Genomic DNA, 25,381 nt, shown 5'->3' on the forward strand with positions numbered 1-25,381 from the left:
GGGAAATCGTATGAGGAAAGTTGAAGGTAATTCCAGAACGACTGATTGACTTATATGATTGCTAATTTTATTTACTTCCGAACTTGTGTTTTAGATCGAATATTCAACAAAGTTAGCACTACAGAAAAGGAAACGCGCCACACTACCTTGGAACGTTATCAGAATTTATATAGCAGCATGCATTTGATCTTAAATTGTGTAATTTGATATATAGTTTAAGAGAAATGTTTTATTATGATCATAATGAAAATAAAACCTAACCAATAAAACTGTTTTTAATATCAAAACTGGGTCAGTTTAAAAATTTAATATTTGTTGAAACAACAAATATGAATATTAGTTTCAATGGGATGATAACATAAGGCTGAATTTCAAAAGGCTGAATGCACATAAGGCTGAAACTATGGATATGTAACAAAAGGCTGAAATTTCAAAAGGCTGAAATGACAAAAGGCTGAAAACATGGCAAATTCCAAAACTTGAAATATGCATAATAATGAACTCTATAGAATCTGAGCTGAGGGTTTAATGATTTAAAAGATGGTATTACACAAGGCATTATATTTTCCGGAATACTATTCTCCGGAGTGGCATTTGCCGAAATGTCGTTCCCGTTGGTGCTGTGTCATTATGCCGAAGGATATCAGGCCTCAAATGCCACTAAGGCGAATGGGTTGTAATGACTTCAATGCTAAGGAGGTTTACTAGGCAGCCTAGTTGAATGGTTGAATTATGATCTATGCATTAACTCGAAAGAACAGCCTTTCTAAAAAAGCGGGAAAAATCTCTGATCGAAGAGTAAGTATTGTGGCCGCAAATAGTACAGTATAACGACCAAGCGGAAAGGTTTGATGATAATTTCTGCATACTAATAACTCTCCCGTGAGTGATTTTTCCTTCTATTAAAAATAGGCTGTTCTTTTGAGGTTTTTGCATATATTCAGTGTTGGCATTCTTACCAATGTGTAAAATGCAGCGAGCTTCTGCGTGCGCATATTCTTTAAAAACGATTCATCGGAGATTTCCCCTTCTTTTGAACATAGGCTGTTCTTACTGTGTTTGAATGTTATAGCTGCATATTTTTTTATCAAAGGTTTTCCTTCTTTTAAAATGTTGAAAGAACCATAATTTAAGTTCGGGTGTTGAAGCTGCTTACTTTTTACCAGATGTTTCTCCTTCTTATAAAATAGGCTATTCTTTCAAGCAGTATTGTATTCGAACAGAACGTGAGCCAAAAATGAACTGAGCACTTTAATTTTTTTGGTCGACAAAGCATTGAACTTGCCTGTCAGAGCTTTTGCTGCTTAAGAGCGCCCGCTCGGTTCCCATTCGACTCTGAGTTCACATGCGCTTATCTTCATCATTGAATCCTATGTGTCTTCTTTCTTAGGACTAGAACCTTGTGCCGCATCTACATGTTTGGTTGTTATTTTGTTATGTCACAGGGAAATGCATCATAGATCCTTTGGTACGACATTGTGGTCTCGGATATTGAAATACAGCTCCAGGAATTTAGATTTTTCAAAACACACGATGGTCGGACTGGTTCATTCTTCAATAAAAGAAGATTGAAGCCCAACAGATTGCGAAGGATGAAATGGCGCAAATATGACCATTTTAGTATCACAGATACCAGGATAACATGTTAGTCAGCATGCTACGGGTTCAGTCCTATCCTAGGTCCTATCCAGTTCATGCCGCGTTCAATTTGCATGTTCAAATATACATATTTGATCGCAGTGTGCCGAGTATGAACTTCAATGCAAATTGAATGCGTTCACACTGCAGCAGTGCTACAATTCGGTTCTGAATTCTTATGCGCTCAACATTGGGGGAAATAGTTTCTGTCGATATGTGATGCCAATAAACCTGTTTAGTCACCCGGAGTTCCTTGAGAAACTTAATCAGGAATGGTCAACTGATGGACCGATGATCAGACTCTATTGGTTTAGGCAAGTTTATGATTTTCGATAATTCATGCCAATACCTCCGTTACTGTATTGTATTTAATCACGTCCGGAGCAGCGCATATGATTGAAAATCCGGATTTTCCAAAACCCATGTTGACCGGACTGGTACACTCAGATATGGTTCCAATAGCAGAAGAATTTCTGAATCTAATAAGCTCAAAATGTTTGAAATCTGTGGAAACATGGTGGAGGTATGGCCATTTTAGTTTGGCGGATTTCGCTAGTGTTCAATTTAGAGCTCGCACGCGTTATAAATTTAGAACTGAACAAAGTTCAAACATTTTTGAGCAACAGTTAGGTACAATAGTTTTTGCCTCAACTACCACTTATTACCCGAATTACCCGAACAATTGTTTACATCTAAGACTCATTCAACCTAGTTTCCGAGTTGACACACATAATACTTCAAACGAGTGGAAATAAATTGTTGGCGAAATCCTTTGTCAATTTGAGCTAAAATAGTTTAGTATTAGCGGGGTATTGGCCGATATGATACTGAAGAAAGTACAACAACATAGGCATTATGATACCGAAATCCATAAGATTATGTTCCATTTGAATGTCTTTTCATCAGTTAGAGTTAGCTCACGTGACTAGATGTCCATTCGATGAATAGTCAAATCGATTGAATGTCATATACTTCCTCTTCCGTAAAATGGGTTTTGACCAAATGACCGTTTGACCAAATGTACTTTCGAGCAAAGATTCTTTTGTTTCCTATGATCATTTTCAAGTCGAGTCAAATGTTTATCAAAGACCAATAGATTAGCCATAAATGTCCAAAATGTCATTTCATTCGATTCTCTACAACTTTCAAAACTTTTCAACATGTTGATATCTTTCAGCCTTTTGATATCTTTCAGCCTTTTGATGCTTTCAGCCTTTTGATCATTCAGCCTTATGTGTTTCAGCCTTTTGATCATTCAGCCTTATGTGCCTTTTGTACGTAACCCGTTTCAATACGGCTTCTTTTGTTGCTTCAACACATTGTTTTTATAGATTTCATAAATCGTTTTTTTTTTTTGTTTCAAAAAAAGTTATGTTTTGGTTGTGACAGCTAGTTGTTTTCGGGCATTTTTAGGAACAACAAATTCTATTGTTGTTATGAATTTGTGGATTTGTTGAATCAACAAAATTAATTGGTAAGCCCTGAGTCTACAATAAAATTTGTTGAAACTATGCAGAATTCTTTTGAGTTAACAATATATTTTTCTGCGTGAAGCGGTGAATGTAAATAACATTCACGCCGTGGAGAGTTGCGTTTGCTGCCTTTTGTTGACTTTATTTTTGGCGCTACACTAGTACTTTGTTCTACAAAGTTTCAGGTGAAACAAAAATGAAAAAGTGCTCCATACATTAGTTTTCGCTACGATGTTTCTGAAGCGAGTTATTCGCAAGTGAATGTAAATGATTGCAAATGTATGATCCCATCCTTGCATGGGAAGTTATCACATTGGCTTCATCGACAGCTGGTCGACATTGGACCAGATCTTCACCGTACGGAAAATCCTCCAGAAATGCCGTGAATACTAGGTCCCAACAGATTACCTGTTCATTGTCGTGGCATTCGACAATATGTATCGACCGTGCAGAGCTGAGGCAGCTGATGAACAAAATTCCAATGAGACCGATGATCCTCTACGGACAGGATACATAGATTTTGTTCGAGAAGAACCTGCATGTACTTTGAAGACGAACTTCAACAGTATGCAGGAGAACTCATGGTTCTGCCAATTACAAAGTACCTGCTTTGTTTTTGATACATTCACTGGTTAACGTTTCAGGCGCCTGTACAACATTGCCACTGTTCCATTCGCTTGAGGCGACAGTCGACGGAAGATGATCTGCGATAGCTCTTTGTAGGTTGTTTTCGGTAAGCGGGGTAACATTAATCGGCTTGACCGGTCTCATGAAATGCTCAAACATTTTTAATTGAATCTGTTTTAATCCTAAAATAACTTGAAAAGTACATAGCTTGTTAGAATTTGGACAACATATTTGAAATCAGAGACCCCAAATTTAGCAAGTAATGGTATTTTCAACACAAACGAACATTAATCACTGTCATGATCAATGTTACCCCAAATCAACAAAATCAAAAATTAGATCAAAAAGCTTATTTTAACATGCTTTAAAGTTTCACAATACTTTTTCGAGTAGCTTAGCACATACTCAGAGGGTCAGTACCAGATTTAAAATTACAAAACATGTAACGTTTGCTTTAACAAGAAAATTATTCAAGAAAGATCGATAATTTTGATCAATGTTTCCCCTGATTACGGTATATATATCTATTAGTTTATAGTCATGCTTCAAATATTTACTCAACAAGAACTGCAAAGCTTGTCACTTCAAGTGTCGGCCCAATTTCTCATCAATTATCTTTCATTTTTATAAAAACTTCCTGTTTATTTACCTTACGATTTTGGCTACACTGATTTGATCCGTAATTATAAGTCAGCATTTTTCCTAAGTTTGTGCGGTCCGTCACTGTTAGTGTTAGTGTCGGCATAAAGTATTGTTTCAATATTGATTTCATGGCAAGTAGTAATGCATATTGGTTTACCAGTCCTTCCGATTGCGAAGTGACGCAAAATCTTTAGCATTTCATAAATTTCCATTTAGAATTTTTTGATCTCACCATAGACGTGTGCGCCGAAGCAGTTTTCACCGGCGGCGGCGTGTAAAACGTTAATACAGAATAATTTGTTTCCTGTACTTGAGTACAATTTTCAACTATTTTGTGTGAAAGATGTAAACGTATGTAAATCAGAGATTTCAATAAAAACTATCCTTGCAAGAATTATGGTATAAATTTAAGAGAGATTTCTTGAGAACGTTTATCAGGAAATTTATAGAGGATTTCCCCTTTCTTTTTGTTTCTTCAGAAATATCTCAAGTATATCTCTTCTTGGGATTACTGTACAGCTTTAATTACTGTACATCTTCAGTTTTCCAGGTTATTTCTTCTTGCATGAATTCCCGATAAATTGTTTTCAAGGATTCCTTCAGAAACTTCTTCATGATTTAATTCAGAAATTCCTCAAAGATGTTCTTTAAAAATTTCTTCAGCGATTTTATCAGAAGCTAATCCATTTTTTCCCTTAATTTTTTTCTAAAACATTCTCATAAAATTCTTCTAGAAATTACTCCAAAGCCACCTCAGCAATTGTTTTTCTTACCTTGTTGGGGAAAATAAAGCACTGCATCCAATTAACTGAACTTTTGTGGTGAATCTCAGGAGCTCCCCCAAGGACTTTCCCAAGAGCTCCTCCAACGATTATTTCTGAAATGGTCTCAATGAAATTAAATCTTATCAGGGATTGTCTATAGAAATTCTTTCAGATAACCCTCCAAGAATACCCAGTCAACCAGTAATCGTATAAGATGTTGCATAAGATGTCAAAGTGGAGGCGATATGCGTACATTTTACATGCGCCTAAATGGAGGCATGCACGCATATGGCCTCCACTTCATCATCTTATGCAACATCTCATACGATGACTGGTTGTCTGGGTAACTCCTACATGTTTTATGTAATTAGCATTAGCATTAGCATTAGCATTAAGCGAGTCGCACAAATTCGTAGGTGGTACAGTCCTAGACCGCTGTTATGAGGGTTGCCTCCTTCCCGTCCGAACCAAAGCACAAAGATTTGGGACTAATCTCTGACTCTTAGACAAGACTGACGCAATCCTCCAATGGTCGAGCACTGTCCTGGCCACGTCCTTGCGACTGCTGAGGAATGGGAAAGGGTGGTTAGTTTTGGACACCTATGAAAAATGTAGACAACTCTACGATCTCTCAGGCCTAGGTGTCACGGGAATTTGGGTGTTGTTAGTGGAAGGGCAAACTCCAGAGGATACGCTTGGTCAACGTTCAAGCACACCATTGTCAGTCTTCTTCGAATCCGTTGTCTGCCCGATTCATCCTGGATTCCTCGTCGCCTTGATGGCATTTGGTTGAATTACCAGATTCTTCGGTTGATAATCTGAAACATAAAATAATATTAACATCGTACGTCAAATAAGCTACATATTAGTGATACACTCGCCACAGTTGCATATTTTTACAAAATTATTTATATCATACGATTAATTTGCAGGTTTGAGCTGAAATAAAATGTTGATTAGCAGTACATTGAAACAAAATTAACTACAATACACAAAAAAAAGCACCGAACTTTGATCTTGGAATATATTTATTAATACGGTAAATATCAAGATCAAAATTTGATTTGGTAGATCTTACACCGCAACGCACCATTCTAAGGTGATCTACCCACGTTACGGGTGGATCCTACATCCTACATGTTTTATGTAATTTCATAAAATATTTCTATAAATACCTGTGGAGTAATAACTCAAAAAATTCACGGAGGAATCTCCAAAGGAATCCCAGGAAATATTTCTGAAAAAAACCGAAGGAGGCATTCCAAAGAGAAACCGTGGCATTTCTTTGGTAATCCCTGACGATATTTTCCAAGGGATTCCTTTGAAGAAATCATGGAAAATGTTTGAGGTAATTTCTTACTGACATTCTTACAAAAATCATTAAACTAGTGAAGGAGTCTTTAGTAATATTTCAGATGGAATTCTTTAGTAGGCTTTAGATGGAATCCATGGAGGAATTTCTGAAAGAATCTTTGGAGGAATTTTTGAATACATTGTTTATCTAATTCCTGAACATTATGTGAAAGAATCCCAAGGAATATTGTAAAATAATTCTAGAAAGAGTTGCTAAAGAAATTTCTGGATTCGCTCTATCAGAAACCCTTGGTGGAACTCCCACAAGGATTTATTAATACATATTTAGAAAAAAAATATGAACAGCGGCGGCGGCGTGAAAAAATCGTCGGCGACGGCGGCGCACACGTCTATCTCAAAATTCTTCCAAACTGTAAGGTGACAAAAAGAAACAAAAAAAAAAAGAAAGGTGACACATTTGTGTGTACACTGTATAAATGCTCACGTTTGCATGGATCACATCGCTTACCAAAGTGAATCCTTCATCTATGCAACTATCAATCCCTCCCTACTAACAAAACTCCTTCCCGGGACAACTGTGCAGGGTTCAGTAGTACATACAACCTCCAGTAGCAACAGTTGTCGAACTAACATTCCTTACCATGCCCGATTGACCGTAAGGACGTGACCAGCGCCGTTATTGACCCCCAATAAAGTTTGAGCTCTCGAAACGTGTAGGGTCAAGTGGGGTAAGATGCCATTTTTCAAACTTTCATCGTTTTCAATGATAAATAGCCTCATTTGTTAGGCAAAGTGGTAACAGCAATCAGAGAATATTTGCTCGATACTTCAGCAAAACTATTCACTAAACTATTGCGTTTTCATCGATTTTTAGCGATTTTAAAAACTGATTCGGAAAACAGATAAGGTGCAAAAGAACCATCTACCGTGGGGAAAATGCCACTTCATGAAAACATTCAAAAATTACGTCCATCAGCTTTCGGCATTTCCGACTCCTTTTCCCTCCTCTGTCCCGCTTTTTTCGTATACTCAATAAATGGAGTGTTACCCCCCTCCCCGGAAAACGATGGTCGTCATATTTGAATGACCCCTAACATGGATAGCGTAGACATTAACAACCATGCGTCTCCATGTGTGCGTCAATCTCGTTGGAGACACTTGACTGGTAATATACTGGAAATATAGATATTACCAATATAGGTCACTCTTACGAATTTTTGGCGATTCCTTTTTAGTTAATGTGTCGCCACCAAGCGTCAGAAGAGGTACTACTACACACTAAACGCATGCGCTATCCGAATGACGTTTATTCGTCGAGCTGTCATTGCATGGTGGGGATGTCCACTTCTTTTTAAATAATCGATTAATCAATCATCGATTTTTTTTTCAACTACTCAAATTAGAACATATTTGATTCTTTCTTCTTCAACATTTTCTGGCGTGATGGTCATGTTTACACAACAAAACCAGCTGGATCAACGATGTTAACGTTCATCCTCATTATTCTCAGCTACCAGCTGATCACGTTTTTATGACAAAATCAGCTGCTTTTGCCTGAATCGGGTAAAAAAGGCGAAAAGGTGACACAAATGTTAGGTTAGTACCATATTAGGGCGAGTTAAATTTCGTCGCCAAAGTCTGATTATTCGTGAAAAAATACAATAATTCAGCTGGAAATTTAATTTTGATTTATTTCGTTGTTCTTCCGGACTGAACTGTGAGTTTATTCGAATACTGATCGTATTATTCCGGACAACTTCAAGAAAATTTTCCCGACTGGAGCGGAAGTCGCCCCTGCTAGAAGAAAATCGGATGTTATAAGAAATGTAACATGGAAAAGTTCATTTTACGAACCGATTTCATGAATAAAATTTTGACAGGAGCAGGCGTCCTAACACGTGACTATCAATATTATCATCCCCTTTGTTTTCAGAAATTTGACGTTCATTGTGTCCTCCGTTTTCAAATTTCCCGCCGGAGTGAGGTAAACAGCGCAAAATGGTGCACAGGCTATTATGCTTTTGGTCGAAATCCGAAGTGACCGAACGTGCGAAAATTGATTTTTAACCTACTTAGAAATGTCGCAACTCAATTTGGATTAGTGCATATTGTAGCTCTTAATTAGCTTAATGATGCGCAACAGAAAAAATAGATTCAAATTTACTTCGCATCTGCAACTTCGCATGTGCTTCAAGCGACGACTTCGATTTGGTGGTGCGACGATAATAATTAATTACACTAGTTTACAAAATAAAACGAAAGTCGTGAACTTTTGTCAACGACCAACATTTTTTATGCACAATTTAACGCTGATTTTGAAACCGTGCTTCACAATTTATTAAGTAGAACAGATTTTGAGTTTTCGCTCATTATCGAGTTTCGCAGTTTACTTAAATATGGAATTTACTAAAATTCAAATATCTTGCATTTTGTTCAACCACTTTTAAAACTTTTCCATAAACTGGAGATATTACCTTTCGATCTTCCGAATGCAGCAGGTTATGCGTCAGATTGATGAAATTCAAGATATTGGTAAGTTTTAGTGACGATCTTCTTAAATTTTAGCAAAATTTCCAAAAATATATGAAGAAATGTATTTTTTTCAATAAAAAAATCAATTTAAAAATTCTTTCTCGACGTTCATTTGACTACAGTAAAGAATCAGCTCAATCGGAGCATTGATTACGAAGAATGAGATGTATGAAGTGAGCGACTTTGCTTAAAAATAGAACAAAAATCGATTTCAAATCATCAACCTCGTATGGAAAGTCGAAAAATTACGCTCTACTGTAATTTTTTTTCTTTCCCGTTTTCGAACTCAGGACATGATTCTACACTAAAAATGATCATAAGCTTACCGAGTTCAAAAATGCTGTAAACTAGTGTCCAGTTATTTTTCCCTTCTTAAAAATATTAGTATAGTGCATAGCACATTCACGGGGTGTCCTCAGATTACTGTTGAACAAGAATTTTGAATGATTTTAAGTAAGGGCTTTTTGACGTAGTTGCCGTTTTAGTAATCGTGTATAAAGTCTAATAAAATCAAGCTTGGCTTCAACATAGATTTTGTATGTTCGATCTCAAGAAATGTTTAGATAAAAAAAAACCGAAATTCTCCAAGGCTACGAAGCCTATGAGTTACTTCCAAATTATATAAAACGTTTCTATTCGAAGATACGCTCGAAAACGACGAAAAAACGCTTTGTCAAAGAACAAAACATGTTCACTTTGTTTTAACTCCAACCGAAAATGGATTATTAAATTATAGGTAGTTGTCCTGGCCAACACCGTACCCACGTTTTTATATGCACTTCTTTAAAACATAATCTGAAAATTCAATGTCAGGGTTTTCTAGTATACTTCTCTGGTCGATTTTTTTTTCTTATTTTTGGAGTATGACTGAGAATAGTACAGCAGTAAGAACAACAACAACAATAGGGTATAGAAACCCTAACAAAAGTACGACTCCGTCAAGGCGCAGCATAGGTAAAGTGAACTTTTCTCACTTTTTATCGAGTTCTGCTCGATAGAAATACAAACGAGCCATTTCTGTACAGAAAAGTCCATTATCTTCCAATTATACGATTAAATTTAGGAGCTCTTGCTATGGGCATCAAGAATGATGATATTAAAAGCCATTGATCTTGATGTTACACGATTTCGGTGACGTCACAATGAGGAAGCATTCAAAATCTTCTATAGATGTATTCGTAGATAACATCTACTGAAATGTTATTTTGATTGCGTATATTGTAAATCGATTATTTATTATTCGATTATTTGGGAACAAAAAAACTTGGACACCCCTAACATCATTTTCGAGAAATGTCGCCTTGCACGGTAAACTGAAATTGATCAAAATACAATTATTTACATTTTCTGACAACAGGTGGTACTGTTATCATTCACCAACGGTGTCCCCATGTCGTTGTATGTGAAAACGCGAAGTGACCTATATTGTTAATGTAGTATATTTGCTGGTAATAAAATCACCAGAAAACCTTAATTGCAAGAAAGAAAAACCGGAAGTTGCCAATTTTCATTGGGAAATCAAACGATTTTTCGTGGGTTTGAAGGCCTAGCTTCTAGACGAATGTTCGATGCAAACATATTTTGACACCATTCACCCATAGTAATGATCAAGTCCCATTCAGGAATGATTTTATTAGTTGGCCCATTTTACCCCATCTTGGCATTTTGGGCTTTGTTCCCCTACATTGAAGATGGTGGCGAATAACAAGCCTCAAGCCTATTGATTCTCTGTGCAATTTCGCTAGCTCAGGTAACACGTAGCTCAGGTCACGGAGTAACAATATGCAGTGTGCGGTCACCAATGCTCATTAAATGCTCATCAAATTACTCTGCTTACTACTTACTAAAGTTTAACAAAAGTTCAAGTTTTAAATGCCTTTTTAATAAGCCTTAACCTTCAAATGCAAAAACTAAATTAGCCCGAATAAAACCTTAACTTCATCATCCACGTTGTTTGACTTAAGCTCAGGGGCTGATAACTGTAATCCACTCACGTGCTTCCAAACGATGCACCTTGCTATCTTCCACTCAATAAAGATTCAACTTTAAATCCGTTCTCCCCAGATCCTCTCTCTGAAGCCAAGCTCACATCCACCCTCATTGAGTAATGTAAACAAGTGATGCAAAAAATTGGGTTAGTGCAAGGATTTCATACGGCTTTACAAAGCAAAACAAGTTCTCAGATTTCTGGCTAGGCTAGGAGTAAAAGTATAGGATGTGTTGCTTCCGACCGCTGCTACATACAGCTACTGCTGCTTTTACTACCTTGAGGGTGAAAAATTGCTCCTCTTCTCTTTGGTTATACCTATGTTGGTAGCGTTGTCAGAGTGCAGAATGCAAACCGCTGGACGCAAGACAAAGTTGGGACGACGCCGCCGCCGCCTAGCACTATAATATGAGAAGTCTTCGTAGACAACGTCCAACGGGCTCAAAAACTAAAGCCAATTTAGCGCATTGGATTGGAGCTACTTCTTAACAGCAGAAGCAGCGGTGCATTACGTTCAACAACAGGAGGCGGTGCTAGGCGACGGCAGGAGAAAGCCGAATCTCTCTAAATCTTTGCTGTTGGCACACAGACTGAGGTTGGTTTTTCTGTGCTCCCCGTCTGTTCTGAAAAGAATTACAGTACATCAGACCGTGATAGCAAGCAAGCAACCAGCGAAGGATGTTGTGCCCTGCACCCAAATGGGGGAACCATCGTATCGGCATGACTGAAAGGCTTGAGGGTTTCCATTCGAACAAGTGTGGTGTGGTTCAGAACAGAGAGCCACACACAGCTAGAGAAATGGGTAGAAATAGCTGCTTTACAACCATTTTCCTTCGAGTCCCTTTGGTCGCACCAGGACGATGGTTCATTGTACGCGCCATGGTCGATTAAGCCTGAAAAATGAAGCTGAAGAGAGATGGTGTGGTATGGAGCTAGGCAAACTCCTTCTTAGGGTGGCGGGCAGGATACCCAAACACAATGGGAACACGATAAAAGGATTCTCAATTAAGCTAAAAGGTGAGATAAAAGAAAAATAAATGACGCGTTCGAGAAGATTGGATACGTCGCTATAGATTCAAGATGAAAAAAAAACTAAAGATGTATATGAATGTGGAAATGCTAGTAGTGTCCAAGTCTATGCCATATTTACAAACTGGAGAGGTAAGGCAGGGTGAATGATATGTGAATATGTGATACTATTTTTAAAAAGTCCAGAAATGTAAATACACCGTATGAGAGCTGAATTCTCTATTCTTGATGATGATGATGATGATGATGATGATGATGATGATTGAGTACCCACCATCAGCGCAAGGATTACCTATGGCTGCAGAGTCATACCGGAAGGGAATGATCTACCTGATGGTTTGTTGTAGCAGGGTAAGCTAAATTTACTGGAAACCTTCGGAAGACAACACGATGGTTGTTATCTCGTGACAAAGTCTGGCCACCCCACGAACATTTGTCCAGAAACCAGTTCATTTAGCTTCCTTAGGCTACCCCTCCCAAAATCCCAAGTATCATATAATTTAAATATAATTTATTATATAGTTGATCAATTACCTGATTTTACCTGAAATAATAAATATTATTATGATATATAGAATTTTAATTGACCTACATTACAATTACAACTTTATTTACCTGAACAATGCTGAAACAAATCATTATTATCTCAAAGATAGAATCATGAAAATAATACTGAAACAAATGGTGTATTAGTAGTGAAAAAAAACAAAATACAAATATCAAACAAAACACAAAAAAAGTAAACAAAATTTTGATCTAATAATTCAGCTGGTTAATTTAAATACCAAGCTGGAGAATTACGAAATCAAAATTTGTTATGGTAGATCTTACACCGTAACGCACCATTATAAGGTGATCTACCCACGTTACGGGTAAGCTGAATTCTCTATTCTTATCAATAAACTTGAAGTTGCATATTGTTGTTTATTCAATTTTTAACTTGAACCTAAATCTACATTCGCTTGTTATTCTTGGTTCTAACAAAAATCCTTCCGAAGCCTAAAAGTGAATTAGAAATCGTTCGACTATTTTTTCTTCGTCTTGGCGTAACGCCCCACAGTTGTTAACTGAGATCTTCCTCTACCAATGACACTTTTGCATTTGTAAATCCTGTGGCAGGCACGAAGATACTCCACCCAAGTAACACACCGGCACGGTGCAGAAATCACTGTAACTTACTTTTAACAAATGAATAGAGTCTTGTACCATTTGGACAGGTATACCTACTTTGGGCCAAGGATGGGAACACTCACTTGCAAAGAGTTACATTCACTTGCAGTTTTCTCAGCTCAGAAACGTGCAATCGAAAAACGATGTATGGACGATTTTTGTATTGTGGTTTTGTCTAAAAGTATGCCAAATAGAGTAGGGGTCGCCCACGCATACTGAAGTCGTGAAGGAGCCAATATTGTAATGTAATTTACACTCACCTCGTTTAGAGTTGCCGTCACAGCTCTGTCATTATTTTAGGATTCATGTGCGACCCATACTCTATTCGGCAAAGTTTTAGACAAAACCACAAGGCTAAAGTCGTCCATACCTTGTTTCTTGATTACTCGCTTCTGAGCTTTCTGAGCTTTTATGACACGGGGACATAGGCATAAAGTCATAAGAATTTCCTTTACGAAAAGTTCCTGGATCAACCGAGTATCGAACCCGTCACCCGTAGCACCTTTTGCCCAGCCAATAGAGATGCAAATGACAGTCATGAATAATGACTTGATGATGTGTGCGTTGTTATATCGTATCGATCGTCCCTAACTTAGTTTCGCTGTTTATTTCCGAAATTACTGCTGTTAGTGGATTCGTAATAGTGCTGTTAATTTAGTATTCGAAGAATAGAGCTTTTTTACGACTCGTGTTGTTGAAATTGCACAATTTGAAACACCAACAAGTGCCAATATCGGCTAAATAGAAGAACGTTATAGTACGGATTTTACGGCCATTTGTGAAGAGCTCATGTCTTCCAGCGATGAGCGAAATTCACTGCTACGAATGCTCTCACACTATCGATCGCAAGAAGGAGCGATACACAATATGCGAAGGGAAGTGTACTCAACGATATCACGCTGCTTGTGTGGGACTGACCGATTCAACTGTTGCTGCTCTGTTTTCGAAAAACATCCTCTGGATGTGCGATAGCTGTTTGGTGAACTATTGTACAATGCAAGATACCTGCAATGAAGAGCCTGTAGGTAACGATGTCTCCTGTGCTCAATCTACAGTGGAAAAAGATATTGCCGAACTAAAAGCAGCTGTGACGGATATTTTCAGATGGCTCGCTACAATTGCTCCGCATAGTACTGAACCGCAACAACAACACGATACGACCCACCAGCCGGTTCACTCAACTCCGAATGCATCACGTGATCACCTTTTAGAAGGAACAAAGTCTTGTGTCTCTGATGAGTTAGATGCTACGTTAGATGGAAATAATTCCCTTGATGGTATTGTTACTATTCCCGATACCTCCGGAACTGGCAATACATTCTCACTTTTTCTAACGAACATAGAGTGCCGTACCACGGAAGATGATATTCATAGGCTTGTAATGAGTAGTCTTCAAATTGATAATCCAAGAAAAGTTAAGGTTAGAAAACTTATACCGAGAGGAATAGCAAATGATGAACTAGATTTTGTGTCATTCAAAATAACCTTAGATCCCAATTTGAAATGCATTGCCATGAAACCTACTACCTGACCGATAGGAGTAAAGTTCCGAGAGTTCGAAAACCGACGTTTCGTGTGGAGAACTCTGACACAGTAATTGATTGAGATAGAAGAAGACGTCAATATAAAACTGTTATTTTTTTTGCTTTATGAATATGTTGGTCAAAATTTGTTGTGTTTCTGTGTTTCTGTATTAGGTATCGCATTGTATTTTTGTTATATTTTTGTCAAATTAGGTAATAAGTTTTCAATTAAACCAAAAAAGTTCGTTGAAATAATCCAATAAATGAATAATTAAATAAATGAAACCTTCGTGCCAAAAGTTAAAACCGGTACTAGAAATAGAAAAAAAAGCGCTTCCGGTAAAGTCAACCCGAACCTGTTGAAGCTGAGCAAGGAGAACATGAGGAAGCTAACAAAAGACTAAGAGAGCACCGACTCCAAGAAGGTGCACCTCCATTACGGCCGTCCATGAGAACTGCTTCTAAGCTTCCTGGACAAAAAGGAACCGAATATCCGAATGCGGTGGAGCCACTCGGTGATCATTTAAGGACAAGGTATTTGGAGTACATTGCTCAAAATTTCTAGAGCACCGTTTTTTAGAACCGTTGAACGGATTTGTATGAAAATGCATCACGCTAATTTTTCAGTGGTTGTCAACAGCGTGATGCATTTTAGTCCAAATCCGTTCAACGGTTCTAAAAAACGGTGCTCTAGAAATTTTGAGCAATGTACTCCAAATACCTTGTCCTTAAAGGCAACGAATCTGTCAACCCACTGCTGATAAAGTCGTTTGTCGCAAATCTGCCCAATCGGGAATAATACGACTGCGTCCATTATCGGCGAGGTTAAGGAAAAACTACGTTGCCGACGCTGACGGGCATTGCGGATTTTATTGCAGACTCCTGCAAAGCCAACGTAGACATGGAGTTCAGTTTACCACCGTTGTTCAAAACAATTTCTCAGTCTGGAAAAAATGAGGCCGAGGCAAAATGCTGGACTGTACTGCCGCGGCGAAGACCAGTAGTTCGGCTGCCAACTCAAACGAATAGCGGGAGTGACATTACGAGGATTCCAAGAATATGCGATACGATGGTGACCCAGAAACATATTATTTTTTTGATACAGTGTTGCCAGATATCATATTTTTCAATTTTAAAACTAAAAATCGAATTTTGATTCCATCGTATTTATCAGACGTTTTCTGATCGAAAAAGCTTAACTTCCCAAGGTAATTTGCGTCGTTCCTGAGATATAAGGTTTTTAAGAAAAAATATTTATTTTTTTTCATATAAAGTGTCATATAAAATCAGGTGCAGTTTATAAATTTCGCATAAAAACATTGTTCGATACCAAAGACGTTTTGTGTTGATTTGATTTCTATCAAGTATAATAAGGATTAAAAAAATGTGACAGTGTTGCCAGTTCATCAATTATGAGTCTATCGTAATGGGCTTAGCATAACCTGTTGAACTAAAAAAATGTATCTATTGAGATCATCAATTCTAAACAAATTTCATATATTTTAAAATTATCTGAACGAAAGTGCTGCCAAATATGTAATATTTATTGTAGAAATATAAATTTTATTTGAACTTTAGTATTAAATCTAATTAACAGGTGAAATTTTTTTTTTTTTTTTTCATTTAGGTTTAGTACATTTGGCAACATCGTCGTAAAATAGGGTATTGGTTCCCTTATTAAGCATGTGGCTCCCATTTTCATCCTAAGAAAAACAAAGGATTGAAGCGGATTGTTTTGTTTCTTATTATTTTTTGTATTTTTTGTTGGAAGTGAGCATGCATGAAAACAAAAAGAACGGAATCAATATATAAAAATCCCTGTAAAATACTTTTTATTGATTTTTTCGGCAGTGTTGCCAAGTATGCCAGTATTCCGCGGAAACGCAAACAATAGGTGCGGGGATCCGTTTACTACTCTTACTGTGAATGCATCACCCCTATGAGGGAATCGTTGAATAATAGATCATGTCCTTTATTGTCCCGGGCAGATAAGTGAATAACAGTGTTGAGTATTGTGTTGTCTATTGATGTGATTAGATATGGTATGAGTTTTTGTTTGTTCTTCATGGCGATGAATGAACTTAAATTTCTGAGTGAGATGGATTGGTGACGTTTGCTCCCTAGAGGGGTGGTAACTACTTTTATTAGGCTTTTTTGCATGGAAAAGAGATCGTCTGTACGCGAACGTTAATTCCAATAAATCAAATCAATTGTTCGATCAATTATAGGTGACTCGACAATGTATCGTATCATATTAAGGATCGGTATATTCGCCTCACTCCATTCATATTCACTCCTCGTTGCTGAATCGAATCGAGAAAGATGCTGCAAACGGATTGTCGTGATCAAACACGCAACCCCATCACCAGTGGGAAGTCATGCGCAAGTTGCTAGACATGGATATTCGTTGCCATTCGTCGCAGTTTGGATCGCAAGCGAATGAATGAATGGAGAGTGATGAAGAATGCTGGTGTGTGATCGAAGTGGCTGCTGTCGTCGCTGAAACAAACTAAAGCGACAATCGTTCGCTGCGACCAATCACGGAGTAACAATCATGAATTATGTTGCCTATGCTCAAACTCATGCAATGTTGCCAAATATGCTCGATATGTAAAAAAACAGAAATCAGTTGTTTTTATTTGGTGTTATCTATTTACGGAAGCTTTCGTGTAAATTAGATTTTTACAATACAAATGGCATGTGTGGCAACACTTCCGTCTACAACATTGTTGAAATGAATAAAATGACAATTGAAATTAATTTCACAATAGATATATTTTATATTTTAGCAATCTATCCTCATTGTTTGCAATAAACCTTTTTTTATTGCTCACTATCAAACTAACAATAACTGTCAATTATCGGGTCATTTTGTCAGATAGGACCATAAACAAGAAAACACAGACAAACAGACGTAACATGGGCGGAATTTCCATCGACCACTGTTTTATCGATTTTTTTAAAACCTTTATAGTTGTAGCTTTCACAACCAGAGATGCGCGCATCATTTTTCTATGCGTTTGACGTTTCACACTAGTACCTTCTGTTGACGATATTGCACAATGCAGTATCGTGAAACATTTCCACTAGGTGATGGTAGTGTGGACTAGGCGATGGATTTTCATGAAAATTGTTCTAGGTGTTACGTCTGTTTGTCTGTCAAGAAAAGGTCAACAACAAGGTCGTTAGAGAAGATGTGTATTGTTTTTATCTTGCTCACACATCTTGCAACACGCATGATGCGATTTTTTGGAACAACCTGTACATTGTCAAACACTTGAAGGTTAGGTTTCATGGTATAGTAAAAAAAAGGTAATCTGGCAACACTGTCATTTTTTAATCATTTTTATACTCGATACTGTTCAAATCAGCACAAAATGTCTTTATATGGCATCTGTTGAGGCACCGCCCACTGGCAACACGGGTACTGCACACGACCACAGCAGCGAAGCTAAGTTGGGGCAACCTTAAGATTAAATGTTATACGTCAACGAAGAAAAAGAACCAAAACAAAATCTAATCAGAACGAGAGTGAATTGCATAATCTTCTATTATCACGTGGTAAAATTATAAATTAGTTAACGTCGGATATTCCTGTTAGATATTCCTTTAAATATATTCCTTTTTCTTCTATTAGTTGAGTGATTTGGACGTAAGTGAAGAATTGCCGTTAACAGACAAGCAAATTAATTGATTTCATTTCTAGAAGTATCTTTATTTCGCCGCTAGCTGCCGGGAACTTACAGTTACAGTTTTCTAATAAATTCCACTATATCAGTCAGTAAGTAGAAATAAGTAATCAGAAAATAATTACTAAATATAAAATTTACCATATACATCATTGATGCTGAAAGGAAGGAAATTTCGCTAAGAGTGAGGCAAGGTTCAGAAGAAAGAAGAGGAGAATTTGTTCACTTGAAGGAAACTATTCATGTAAGTTTTGTGACTTATATTTGGTTATGTTTAATCGTTAAATAAAACATTATTTATAGTTTCGAGCTGCTGAACATCAAAAGAGCTGCTACGAAAATCAGTGACCCATCCGAACATTCTCGAAAATGAATATCCAAGGACCTAACCTCAATAGTACCGAGATAACGGACTGTAGCTGTGCCATCTGCAACGGTCCTGATCATGATGACGTCGGTATGGTGGGATGTGACAACTGTTCCCAGTGGTTTCACTTCAAGTGTGTTGGAGTTTCCGCTGACGTAAAGGATATTTCATGGGTTTGTATCACCTGTAAAGAGAAACCTATGGCTGCAGCGGAAGGCGGTGACAAGGTAGAACCAGCGATTCAACAGAAAGGGGTTTTGAAACCAGACACAGTGCCCGCTGAAAAGTCAACGGCGTTGGAAGATCCGGGCGCGGAAGTGTCTGCTGTTGAAGATTTAGAGCGGGAACTAGAACGAATAGAAGAAATGCGGAACGAACAAATGCGTAGATTTGAGTTGGAGAAAAAAGTACATCGGCGGAGACTTGAGGTACAGCGCGAGCTAGCCGAGCAGAGGCAGAAAATGGAACGCGAAAAAAGGCAAATCGAGCTGGAATTCGAGAAGGAGCAGTTACAGAAAGCGATAGCAGAAGAGGATGCATTCCGCAAGAAACAACAAGCGATGCGAGATGAACTGCAAGGTAATTTGGATCAGTTGCGGCAACGGCAGACAGGAAACTCATTGCAAATGAAGGCAATTTGCGCACCACAAAGCTCGGGAAAGAGTTCGGCGGAGAATGTGGCCACGGTAGTTCAGACAGAATCGTCAGTTCGGCCAAGAGACTACCGCGGTGCGTACAGCAAACACTCTACACCGAAGAGATCCAAGGAAATTCCGGCAATACTACCACGGACGGAACAGAGACCGGCACCCGAAATCAACCCAGAAGCAGACATTTCGTCAGATGAGGAACAAAGCGTTCCTGATGCTGCTCCGGTTCTACAAGCAGCGAGGCCCACAAGTGCACAACTTTCAGCTAGACAGTTTCTCGCTAAGAAGCTGCCTGTATTCACAGGTCGTCCAGAAGATTGGCCAATGTTTATTTCGAGTTACCAGACGGCAAACGAGGCCTGTGGATTTTCCAACGTAGAAAATTTAGCTCGTTTACAAGAATGTCTAAAAGGACAAGCATTGGAGGCCGTTCGGAGTCGACTACTGTTGCCCAATGCAGTGCCCCAGATTATCAACTCGCTGCAAATGTTATACGGCCGTCCAGAACAGCTGCTCAATATGCTGCTCTCCAAGGTTCGTAAAGCGGAATCGCCTAAAGCAGACCGTTTGAATACATTCATCAATTTCGGTATGATTGTGCAGCAGTTAGTCGACCACTTAGAGGCGACGAATATGAGAGACCATTTGGTGAATCCGATGCTGATCCAAGAGTTGGTGGAAAAACTGCCGGCTGGTACCAAAATGGAATGGGTACGCTACAAAAGACAAGTAGTTGGTGTAACATTACGCACTTTATCTGATTTCTTATCAGAAATAGTGAGAGATGCCAGTGAAGCAACGTTGTACAACGATTTAACGCTTCTGCCTCGGGCGCCGCACGACAACCGCCCAAGCAGGAAAGGGAAAGCTAACAAAGAAGGGCATGAGGGATTTGTTCATACGCATGGTGCCACGGTTAATGTAGGTAGTGGTAAGAAGCCTGCAGAAACACAACAAGGGAGCAGAACTCCGTGTCTGATGTGCGATAGAACTGACCACCGAGTTCGGAATTGTTCAGAATTTCGAAAGTTGGAACCAGCCGACCGGATGAAAGCCGTTGAAAAATGGGAGCTTTGCCAGATATGCCTGAACGATCACGGTAAGGCAAAATGCAAGCTTAATATAATGTGCAAGGTAGACAATTGCGGGCAACGACACAACACTCTTCTGCACCAACCACGATCAATGCTTCGTTCCGACTGTAACACCCACATGCAGGTCGGCCTGTGTCAACCGGTAATATTTCGAATGGTGGCAGTAACTATCTACAACGGTTACCATGCAATCAACACGCTGGCATTTTTGGACGAAGGCTCGTCCTACACACTGATAGAAAGTTCTCTGACAAACCGGCTTAAAATAAAGGGCCAAACTTTACCACTTCGGGTAACCTGGACGGCTGGCATGACAAGACTTGAAAGAGAGTCACAGCAGCCCCAATTGACGCTGTCCGCACGAGGATCGAACGAGAAGTACTTGATCCGAAATGTACATACAGTGCAATCCCTCAAGCTTCCAGAACAAGCATTGCGGTATGCTGAAATGGCAAACCAGTACCGACATCTTCAAAATCTACCAGTGGTAGACTACGACAAGGAGCCGCCAAAAATTCTAATTGGACTAAAGCATCTCCATCTGTTCGCTCCACTGGAGTCACGAGTCGGTAAACCAGGAGAGCCAATCGCCGTGAGGTCAAAGCTTGGATGGACGGTCTATGGTTCGCAAATTCCCGATGAAGTGACATCGCCCTATGTTGGATATCATTCGTGCGACGGCGTAACCAACCAAGAGCTACACGATTTGTTACGGTCCCATTACGCTTTAGAAGATGCTGGTATTTCAGTGGATGTGCTACCGGAGTCAAACGAGGATCTACGAGCCCGGCATATCATGGAAAGCACAACTGAGAAGATAGGTGATCGATTCCAAACGGGACTGCTGTGGAAAGAAGATGATCCACAGTTTCCAGATAGCTACTCGATGGCGCATCGGCGAATGAAGTGCTTAGAGAGAAGACTGCAAAAGGATCCAGAGCTTGAAAAGAACGTTCAAACCCAGATCGTGGAGTACCAGCACAAAGGCTACTGTCACAAAGCAACAGAAAACGAGTTGACCAGCGTCGATCCCAGGAAGGTGTGGTATTTGCCACTGAGTGTCGTGCTAAATCCGAAGAAACCGGGTAAGGTGCGTTTAGTGTGGGATGCTGCGGCTGCTGTGCAAGGTGTTTCACTCAATTCGCAACTACTAAAAGGACCGGATTTCCTCACGTCGTTGCCATCAGTGATCTGTCAATTTCGGGAACATCGTATAGGGTTTGGTGGCGACATCAGGGAGATGTTTCACCAAGTGAGGATTCGGCCAGAAGACAGACAAGCTCAACGGTTCCTTTTCTCTGGACAGGTCTATGTAATGGATTGTGCCATATTTGGCGCGACCTGTTCCCCTAGCCAAGCCATGTACGTAAAAGATAGTAACGCCAAGCAGTGGGAGTCAAAGTATCCAGAAGCGTCCATGGCGGTCGTTAGGAAACACTACGTGGACGACTATTTTGACAGCACACATACCGTCGAAGAAGCAGTTCAGCGAGCTAGAGAAGTCCGGTTCATACACTCCCAGGCCGGCTTCGAAATAAGGAACTGGGTATCCAATTCCGAGGCGTTCCTGCAACAGTTGGGTGAAACGGAGAGAAGCGAAGCGGTACACTTCAATCGGGACAAATCTACGGATACAGAACGAGTATTGGGTATTATCTGGAGTCCAGCTGAAGACGTGTTCAAGTTCTCCACCAAAATAAGGGACGATTTGCTACCCTATTTACTCGAAGGGAAAAGACCTACCAAACGAATAGTTTTGAGCTGCGTTATGAGCCTGTTTGATCCGCTAGGGCTTCTAGCACCGTTTACGATCTACGGTAGAATCCTGATTCAAAGCTTGTGGAGAACAGGATGTGAATGGGACGAAACAATAGATGATGAATCTGCGCGAAAATGGGCGTTATGGATAAGTCGTCTGTCAGTTGTAGAATCTGTGAAAGTTCCTCGTTACCATTTCGGGGACGGCATCCTGCTCAAGAAAGATTCCCTGGAGTTGCACATCTTTACTGATGCCAGTGAGTGCGCTTACGGCTGTGTAGCGTATTTTCGTATTATGGCTGGTGGAGTTCCTAGATGTTCATTAGTGCAAGCGAAGTCAAAAGTGGCGCCATTAAAGCCGTGCACTATTCCGCGGTTAGAATTGATGGCAGCTGTGCTGGGCGCCCGTATGGTGAGAACGATCAAGGAGAGTCACAACTTGGAGATACAACGGGTGTACTTGTGGACTGACTCGCGTACGGTTCATTCTTGGATTAGATCGTATTTGTGGCGTTATAGAATTTTCACCGCACTGCGAGTAGGTGAAATTTTGAATCGAACGATGGCTTCTGACTGGCGCTGGGTACCGACCAGGCTCAACGTAGCGGACGAAGTAACCAAGTGGAGCAACGGGCCGAAATTGGAGACAGACAGTCGATGGTATAAGGGTCCATCATTTTTGTATCTGCCGGAAGAGGCGTGGCCAACTCAGCCGGAGATAACACCAAATGTTCGTGAAGAGCTTCGTACTACGTTTTTGTTTCACGATCTGGAGTTTGCGGAGCCGATTGTGGACGTGATGAGATTCTCTAAATGGAATGTTCTGGTAAGGACAGTCGCATGCGTTCATCGATTCATCAGAAATCTTCGTAGAAGGCAACAGGGGAGGCCGATTGAAGCCCTTCCAACTACAGACAAAGTGAGAAGCGTAGTTCGGCGTTTGGTCCCATCGAATAAACAAGCATTGCGAAGAGAGGAGTTCCAAGATGCCGAACGGTTCCTGTGGAAGATGGCCCAAGTTGAGCGGTTTGCAGCCGAGATTCGGATTCTTCAACAAAACAGAAGTGGAAAGAATTTACCGAAGGCAGAAAAGGACAGTGACCTTCATAAGCTGTCACTAGTTCTTGACGAGTTTGGTATACTTCGCCACGAAGGCAGGACAGCGGAAGTCCAATTTCTCCCTTTCGAAGTTCGATTTCCGATTGTACTACCAAGGAAGCATCCCATTACTATCAAGCTATTGGAGTACTATCATCAGAAGTTCGGTCACGCAAATCGTGAAACAGTGGTGAATGAATTGAGGCAGAGGTTCTACATCTCGCACATCAGAGCACAACTTAAGAAGGTAATGCAGGAATGCATATGGTGCAAAATACATAAATGTCGCCCAAAAGTTCCACGAATGGCACCGCTCCCTATCCAACGTCTAACCCCGAATTTGCGTCCATTTAGCTTCACCGGAGTAGACTACTTTGGTCCATTGATAGTCACAGTCGGCCGCCATACAGAGAAGCGTTGGGTATCATTGTTCACCTGCTTGACTACTAGAGCCATACACTTAGAGGTTTCGCACAGTTTGTCCTCACAAAGCTGTGTGATGGCAATTCGTCGTTTTGCATGCCGGCGCGGTATGCCAATTGAGTTTTTTCCGATAACGGAACAAACTTTGTAGGGGCGAGTAAAGAAGTCATCGGTAGCATCAGCGAAAACTGTAGTGATATTTTCACGGATGCCAGGACAAAATGGAATTTCAATCCACCCGCTGCACCCCATATGAGTGGAGCCTGGGAAAGGCTTGTTCGTTCAGTAAAAGAGGCGATGAAAGTGTTTGAAGACGGGCGTAAGTTAACAGACGAGGTTCTACTGACGACTTTGGCAGATGTGGAAGATATGATTAACAGTCGTCCTCTAACGTACGTACCGCAAGAGTCTGCAGAGGCTGAATCACTAACCCCAAATCATTTTATTCGTGGCCTACCATCAGCTGGCCGTGATGTCTTCGAATCGATGACTGGAGATGCGGAAGCTCTACGCGACAGCTACAAGCGATCTCAGCAGTTATCTAACAAGATCTGGAAGCGTTGGCTGGAGGAGTACCTCCCGTCGATAAATAAGCGTTCGAAGTGGCATGCAGAGTCGGAGCCAATTACAGAGGGTGACATTGTGTTTGTAGCTGACGAAGATAACAGGAAACTTTGGGTACGAGGAGTTGTACAAGAGGTAATTCGAAGTGCTGATGGACGTGTTCGACAGGCTATAGTTCGAACGAAGAAAGGTTTGTATCGTCGTGCAGTGGCAAAACTAGCGGTACCAGAAATTCGGACGGTGAACTCTGGCTCAAATGAATCTGCGCAAGAGTCACGGGGAGGGGCTGTTGAGGCACCGCCCACTGGCAACACGGGTACTGCACACGACCACAGCAGCGAAGCTAAGTTGGGGCAACCTTAAGATTAAATGTTATACGTCAACGAAGAAAAAGAACCAAAACAAAATCTAATCAGAACGAGAGTGAATTGCATAATCTTCTATTATCACGTGGTAAAATTATAAATTAGTTAACGTCGGATATTCCTGTTAGATATTCCTTTAAATATATTCCTTTTTCTTCTATTAGTTGAGTGATTTGGACGTAAGTGAAGAATTGCCGTTAACAGACAAGCAAATTAATTGATTTCATTTCTAGAAGTATCTTTATTTCGCCGCTAGCTGCCGGGAACTTACAGTTACAGTTTTCTAATAAATTCCACTATATCAGTCAGTAAGTAGAAATAAGTAATCAGAAAATAATTACTAAATATAAAATTTACCATATACATCATTGATGCTGAAAGGAAGGAAATTTCGCTAAGAGTGAGGCAAGGTTCAGAAGAAAGAAGAGGAGAATTTGTTCACTTGAAGGAAACTATTCATGTAAGTTTTGTGACTTATATTTGGTTATGTTTAATCGTTAAATAAAACATTATTTAAAGTTTCGAGCTGCTGAACATCAAAAGAGCTGCTACGAAAATCAGTGACCCATCCGAACAGCATCGAATAATGATTTTTTTTACAAATTTTATAAACTGCTCCAGATTTTATAGGATACTAGCAGTCCCGGCAAACGCCGTCCTATCTGCCTACTCTGT

At 39.7% G+C, this 25,381-nt stretch overlaps 2 protein-coding genes across 6 annotated transcripts in view; both read left to right on the plus strand.

Moving 5' to 3' along the window:
• Nucleotides 1-25,381, plus strand: part of LOC109425028 (fasciclin-1) — a 622,197-nt gene that overhangs the window by 470,970 nt on the left and 125,846 nt on the right. The gene's annotated exons all lie outside the window — the stretch shown is intronic.
• LOC134284740 (uncharacterized) lies at nucleotides 17,795-24,704 on the plus strand. Its single transcript, XM_062844110.1, has 3 exons — nucleotides 17,795-18,631; nucleotides 18,691-23,392; nucleotides 24,241-24,704. The coding sequence occupies exons 2-3, from the start codon at nucleotides 18,757-18,759 to the stop codon at nucleotides 24,702-24,704; spliced, it is 5,100 nt and encodes a 1,699-aa protein (XP_062700094.1). The 5' UTR covers nucleotides 17,795-18,631; nucleotides 18,691-18,756.

The sequence above is a fragment of the Aedes albopictus genome, chromosome 1 (assembly GCF_035046485.1).
Source record: "Aedes albopictus strain Foshan chromosome 1, AalbF5, whole genome shotgun sequence".
NCBI lineage: Eukaryota > Metazoa > Arthropoda > Insecta > Diptera > Culicidae > Aedes > Aedes albopictus.